The sequence below is a fragment of the Nicotiana tomentosiformis genome, chromosome 5 (genome assembly GCF_000390325.3).
Source record: "Nicotiana tomentosiformis chromosome 5, ASM39032v3, whole genome shotgun sequence".
Classification (NCBI taxonomy): Eukaryota; Viridiplantae; Streptophyta; class Magnoliopsida; order Solanales; family Solanaceae; genus Nicotiana; species Nicotiana tomentosiformis.
In genome coordinates, this window is record NC_090816.1 from 40,670,321 (window position 1) to 40,673,436 (window position 3,116).

The window sequence follows — 3,116 nt, forward strand, 5'->3', positions numbered from 1 at the left end:
CAAAAGAGCTTAATTGTGTTCCCAAAAATTGATGAATTGTGCTTAATTGCAAGAATATTAAAAGATGAGCTCCCAAGATGAAATCCAACTCAAGAAGGAGTAATCTAAACTCAAGGACAAAAATAGGCACAAAAGCTCATAAGTGCGGACCGCAGAATATCATATGCGGCCACAGGTTGTGAAGAATCTTCCATCAGAAAATGCTGCAAAGTGCGGTCTGCACATGAAGTGTGCGGCCGTAGAATGTTGGGTCAGAGCAAAAGTTCAGAGAACCTGCATCTCAAGTCTACCAAAAGTGCGGATCGCACAATTATTGTGCGGCCGCCGAAGAAAAGCTTCGCGGTCGCACTCACATTTGTGCGGACCGCAGAAGAACAAGGTGCGGCCACACTTACAATTGTGCGAACCGCAGAAAGAGTGCAGTGCGACTGCATATTTCCAATCTCTTCAAGCTGAAGAAAAGTGCGGATCGCATATGGAATTGTGCGGCCGTAGAACCTCTGAATGGGCATTTTTGTCTGAAAATTCCAGGCCTATATAAATAGAAGAGTTTCACTTTTTTAGGTTAACTTTTGACATCATCTGCTACAGTAGACGGTTCCTTTTACTCTTTTTAGTAGTTTTGCTATTTTGAGCTTTTTGAACATAGAGTTTATCATTTTAATTAGCAATATGGGTTTAATTATCATTTCTTCTTTTTTGTTTTCCAATTTAAGCATGAGTAGCTAGATTTTTACTAGGGTTCTGACCCAACCCTTGTGTGTAAACTTAATGAGTGTTTGATTTACTGCTTTTTTATGGTTGGGTGTTTAATATTTAGCCTTGGTCTTGCTTTTATTGGAAGAATTAATGGTTGCAAACATTAGTTCATGTCTATTTGACTTGGTCTCTACTTGAGAAAGAGAGACTTAGTCTAGGAAAACTTGGCTAACAAAAAATTGGGTCAATCGAGAGATTGATAAGCCCAATAAAAGGGTTGAACCTAGAGATAGTAAAACCCGACTTGAGCTTTTATTCAACCGTTTTGTTCAACACCCATTTGGAGTTGAGAATGTCAAATTAGGCAAAATCACTCTCTGACCAAGAGGTATTGAGTGGGTAACCGAGTGTTGATAGCTATAATACACCCCGACCAATAAAATAAGTTTTAAAGTTTAAAACCCATTAGGCAAACACCTAGGTGAAGGTCATAGTCCTAGGCCTTTTATATCATTTGAAAAACAACAAAAATAATTTCCTAGTTTTAGTCTTTAAATTGCAATCGTAGTGTAATTTAGGTTTTTAAACAACCAAACTTTGCGGAAGTGAAAATTTAGATATACAAACTCACACGCTAAGATATATACTACTAACTCCCATTCATATAGGTCCCTGCGAGATTCGGCCCCTACACTTGTTAGATATTACTATTGCATCGACCGTTTTCATAACTTCGAATAGAGGAGTGAAATTAGACGAGATCATATGGCAACTGGAATTTCTTCATAAGTTAATTCTTCATTAACCTCAATGGTCTCAACCAGAATAAAAAGCGACGGACCTCCAATCACTTTCTTCAACATGGATACATGGAACACCGGGTGCAACAAAGACATCTCTGGAGGTATTTCTAGCCTGTAAGCCACCTGACCAATCCTCTGAATGATTCTGTACAGTCCGACATACCTCGGACTCAATTTCCCTTTCTTACCAAATCGCATTATACCCTTCATAGGGGAAACCTTTAGGAGTACCCAATTATCTTCTTTGAACTCCAAATCCCCGCGACGCACATCCGAATAGGACTTTTGACGACTCTTAGCAGTTTTCAACTGCTCCTTAATAATCTTAACTTTTTCCATAGCCTGATGCATGAGGTCTGGCCCTATCAATTCCGCTGCCCCAATCTCAAATCACCTAATGGGAGATCTTCATCTCATACCATATAAAGCCTCGAACGACGCCATCTGAAAGCTAGCATGATAACTGTTGTTGTAGGAAAATTTAATGAGCAGCAAATGATAATCCCAGCTACCTTTGAAGTCAAGAACATAAGTGCGTAACATATCCTAAACCGTCTGAATAGTCCGCTCTGCCTACCCGTCGGTCTGTAGATGGAAGGTTGTACTAAGATTCACATGAGTACCCAAACCTTGCTGAAAGTTCTTCCAAAAATTAGCCGTGAACTGTGCCCGTCAATCTGAGATAATAGAAACTGGAGTGCCATGCAACCTGACTATTTCCTTGATGTACAACCGGGCATATTGTTCCACTGTGTCGGTAGCCTTAACCGGCAAGAAGTGTGCTGATTTCGTGATTCGATCCACAATCACCCAAATCGAGTCCAATTTGTGAGGAGTGCGAGGTAGCCCTACCACAAAGTCCATGTTAATCATTTCCCACTTTCACATTGGAATTTCTATGTTTTGTGCCAGCCCACCCGGCCTTTGGTGTTTGACCTTCACTTGCTAACAATTTGGACATCTCGCCACATAGTCCGCTACATTCCTCTTCATATCGTTCCACCAATAGACTTTCCTAAGATTATGATACATCGTTGTAGAGACCGGGTGCACGAAATACCTAGCAGTGTGAGTCTCGGTCATGATTCTTTCTCGGAGATCATCTACATTTGGAACACATAGTCGCCCTTGGTACTTTAGTGTACCATTATCCATGACAAGAGAAAAGGTCATGGTCTTATGTTTTTGAATTCCCTCCTTCAATTGTACCAACAATGGATCGTTGAATTACTTCTTCTTGACTTCCACCACAAGCGACGATTCAGCCCTATTTTGCACAATTACCCCTCCCTCACTAGAGTCCGTAAGACGAACTCCCAAACTAGCCAACCGATGAACCTCCTTGGCCAACGGCCTTTGATATGCCTCTAAGTGAGCCAAAATGCCCATAGATTTCTGGCTAAGAGCATCCGCTACAACAATAGCCTTCCCCGGATGATATAGGATGTCGATGTCATCATCCTTGAGTAACTCAAGACATATTCTTTGCCTCAGATTGAATTCCTTCTATTTGAAAATATATTGAAGGCTCTTATGGTCTGTGAATATATCCACATGGACCCCATACAAATAATGATGCCAAATCTTCAATCTAAATACCACTCTGCAAGCTCT

At 40.8% G+C, this 3,116-nt stretch overlaps 1 protein-coding gene across 1 annotated transcript; it reads right to left on the reverse strand.

Annotated features, from left to right (window-relative positions):
* Window positions 1-1,460: 1,460 nt before the first annotated feature.
* On the reverse strand, window positions 1,461-1,841 carry LOC138892218 (uncharacterized). Its single transcript, XM_070175923.1, has 2 exons — window positions 1,666-1,841; window positions 1,461-1,614 (listed from the first exon to the last, which is right to left on the reverse strand). The coding sequence occupies exons 1-2, from the start codon at window positions 1,839-1,841 to the stop codon at window positions 1,461-1,463; spliced, it is 330 nt and encodes a 109-aa protein (XP_070032024.1).
* Between the last annotated feature and the right edge of the window lie 1,275 nt (window positions 1,842-3,116).